Source organism: Rana temporaria, chromosome 10 (assembly GCF_905171775.1).
Source record: "Rana temporaria chromosome 10, aRanTem1.1, whole genome shotgun sequence".
In the NCBI taxonomy this organism is placed as follows: domain Eukaryota; kingdom Metazoa; phylum Chordata; class Amphibia; order Anura; family Ranidae; genus Rana; species Rana temporaria.
The window spans coordinates 23,724,536-23,728,298 of NC_053498.1; the positions used below are offsets into that span (position 1 = coordinate 23,724,536).

Sequence of the window (3,763 nt, forward strand, 5' to 3'; positions counted from 1 at the left end):
CTCTTGCCTGTCGCAGTAAAGATACGCCGTTTACGTAAGGCGTTTTCAGGCGTAAAGATAAACCACCAAAAAGATACACTACGCATGCCTAACGTTAGGCACGTCTACCTGAATCTGGCTAATATTGTCTACAAAATAGGGCATGGATTTATGCCATTTTTATTATTTATTTATTTTTTACTAGTAATGGTGGCATTCTGAGATTTTTAGCAGGACTGAGACATTTTGGCGAACATATCGGTCACTTTTGACACTTTTGGGACCAATGACATTTTTACAGCGATCAGTGCATTGATTATTGTATAAATGCCACTGGGAGGGAAGGGGTTTACACTAGGGGCGATCAAAGGGTTAAATGTGTTCCCTGCGAGGTGTTTCTAACTGAATGAGGGATGGGCTGACTGGAGGAGGAGAGAGATTGCTGTTCCTATTCACTAGGAACAGCCAATCACTCTCAGCTCCCCTGTTAGAACAGGGAACCGCCGTGTCTATATAAATCCCTGTTCAGCCTCTGTGTGAAGCGATCGCAGGTGGCCGGCGAACATCACGCCCACCGGCCATGTGCACGGGCTCCAGTCCCTCTGGCAGTGCTGCACGCCTGCAATATCTTTTACACAAAGCGATATACAATGGTGGCGATTCGCGTAATAGAGCCAACCTGCCGCAGTACAACTGCGGCGGCTGGTCTTTTAAGTGGTTAAAGACCGCCCCCTAAGATATACTGCGGCAGGTAGGCTCTATTGCGCAATATGACGTACCTGTACATCATTTCATGCAATAGATAGCAGGGGAAGAGCCAATCAGAGGGTCCGGCGCACGCGATGTCTGCCAGGACCCATCAATGGTTCCCCAGAGAGGCAGAACAGTGTTCTGCCTATGTAAACAAGGCAGATCACCGTTCTAGTACATAGTGACTAAGCTAAGCAGGAACACGGATCTCTGTGTTGTCCCAGTCAGTCCATGCCCCACACAGTTAGAAAGCACCCCCAGGAACACATTTAACCCTTGGACTGCCCCTGATGTTAACCCCTTCCCTGCCAGCGTAATTAGTACAGTAACAGTGCATATTTTTAGCACTGATCACTGTATTAGTGTCACTGGTTCCCAAAAAAGTGTCAAAAATGTCAGTTAGGTATCCGATTTGTCCACTATAATGTCGCAATCCTGCTAAAAATCACTGATGGATGCTATTACTAGTAAAAAATAAATTAAAAAAGATACGATACAAATATCCTACAGTTTGTGGACACGATAACTTTTGTGAAAACCGATCAATAGACGCTTATTGGGATTTGTTTTACCAAAAACATGTAACAGAATACATATTGGCCTAAAGTAATGATGAAATTTGATTTTTGTACGTTTTTTTTGGATATGTTTTTTATTCGAAAGTAAAAAATATAGGTTTTTTTTTTCAGAATTTTTGCCCTTTTTTTATTTATAGCGCAAAAAATAAAAACCGCAGAGATGATCAAATACCACCAAAAGAAAGCTCTATTTGTAGGAAAAAATAAAATCTATTTTATTTTTGTACAACGTCTCATGACCGCGCAATTGTCAGTTAAAGTAACGCAGTGGTGTATCGAAAAAAAAAATCCTTTTCATGAAGGGGGTAAAACCTTCTGGGGTTGAAGTGGTTAATGGCACTCCAGAAATTTTCCTTGAAGTCTTGGCCAATGAAGACATAGAGAAGAGGTACAACAGTTTGAAAAAGCTAGCAATGTTGATATACGTTCACCTATGAAACTCACAAGCCTGAAATTATATTGCAATGTGTACATGATAGAAAGAGAATTGAAAGGAAACCAACAAATAAGAAGAAAATTATGACAGCAGTATTAACTTTGAAAGCTTTGGTAGATGTTCCTCTGCAAATTCTTCCAATGCGCAAAAAGATGTGTAACAGAAGATTAGGCCCCTATCACATGGGGCGGACTATGCCAGCAGACCGTTTGCTCAGGGTGGGATCTGTCCGCTGATTCCTGCTGAACAGGCAGATGGTTGGTCCATGTCCACTTTGCTTATGCAGAGAAGACGCAGACACAGCTTGCTGTCCTTTATGGGTGATTGGATGTAAACGGACCACCTGTCTGTTTACATCCCACCACCATCCAACCCGTTATATGGAAGGGGAACGGATCCCCATCTATCTGTTTTTAGCAGATCGGATATGATGTAGGCAAGTGCAAATGGACATGTGTCTTCATAGAGCAGAATGGAGGGTCTGCCTAAAATAACTGACGATATTTATTGAAACAACTCTATCACATTTGGCTCATTGCGTGATCAGTTAAAAACAGGTGTCTATTTGGATTTGGATCTGTCATGTTGGCATCCTCGATAAAAGTTCTCTCAAATGCTGATTTAATGGCACTCCAGAATTTTTGCTTGAAGTCTTGGCCAATAAAGACGTAGAGAAGAGGGTTCACACAGCTGTTTGAATAAGCCAAAACAGATGTTACATGTCTGCCTATAGCAATTACAAACCAGTAATTATGTTGCCATGTGTTGCTTCCGTATGCATCCATGATAGAAAATACATGGTAAGGAAACCAGCAAATAAAGAAGGAAATGATGACGGCAGCAATCACTTTGAAAGGTTTGGTAGATGTTGCTCTGCGGTTTCTTTGAATACGTAGAAAGATGAGAGTGTAACAGAAGATAATGATAGTGAAAGCGATAACAAACAGAACAATAAATCTTATTATAATTTGTACTTTGTCCATTACCCAATCTTCAAAACAATACACAAATTTATAATTTGTATCATATATGTATGTGTTTGTAAAATAAGATACATTGAGTAGAAGAGATACAATCCAAAGTACAAGAACGACTTTCACAGCCAGTCTTACAGTGCGATGGTTCTGACACCAGACAGGGAAGACTACGGAGATGCAACGATCAATGCTGATGACGGTGAGTTGTAGGACACTGGCAGACAGATTAAGATAAATTGAAAAACGGTTAAGCTTGCACATGAAGGTTCCAAATGGCCAGTGACCATCAAGGGCAACGTGAGTGATAGTTAAGGGTTGTAAAAGGCAGAAGGTAAAATCAGCAAAAGCTAAACTTAAGAACCAAACAGAGTTGACCGTCTTCTTCATTCTGAAGGCAACAAACCAGATGACCAGACCATTTCCAGTTATTCCTAGAAAAAATATTCCAGATAAAACCACAATGTATGAAACCTCAAGTATTTTAATCACTGTCATATCAAAGCCTCCATTTGTATAATTTCCCTCCGTGGTGTTGATCTCCACACTTCCAGTCATGTCAGGGGTCAGATATCAAGTTCTGCAAAATCAAAACATGTAAATGTGAATTAAACAATATGTAACAAAGGTACCCTGTGACCTCTGAAGAAACATCCTGACCGAGCAAACTGGGAGGCAAACTTACTTTTATTTAAAAAAATATATATTTATTTTTATTTTTTATTAAAGCTTTACAGTATGTTAGATGAAAAAGGAATCACAGCACAAAATCAACAAAATAATAAAGGCGTAGTAACGTCTTTATTGATTTATTATCAAGGAAAATTCAAAAGCTAAATAATCCCACCATAATTCCTAAATGCATTCTAAAATGCCCAATACAAGAATTCCAACAACTCAATTCATAGAAACCACATAGGGCCAGATTCACAGACAGCGGCGTATGTTTGAGCGGGCGTAGCACATCTCATATGCGCTACGCCGACGTAACATAGAGAGGCAAGACCAGTATTCACAAAGCACTTGTTCCCTAAGTTACGGCGGCG

At 40.3% G+C, this 3,763-nt stretch overlaps 1 protein-coding gene across 1 annotated transcript; it reads right to left on the reverse strand.

Moving 5' to 3' along the window:
• Window positions 1-1,583: 1,583 nt before the first annotated feature.
• On the reverse strand, window positions 1,584-3,283 carry LOC120916021 (formyl peptide receptor 2-like). The gene has a single exon (XM_040326871.1). It carries the CDS (start codon window positions 3,273-3,275, stop codon window positions 2,265-2,267), a length of 1,011 nt encoding a protein of 336 aa, XP_040182805.1. The 5' UTR covers window positions 3,276-3,283; the 3' UTR covers window positions 1,584-2,264.
• Between the last annotated feature and the right edge of the window lie 480 nt (window positions 3,284-3,763).

Coding starts and splice junctions, on each gene's coding strand:
- LOC120916021 (XM_040326871.1), bottom strand. CDS start 3,275: ATGACTGGAAGTGTGGAGATCAACACCACGGAGGGAAATTATACAAAT.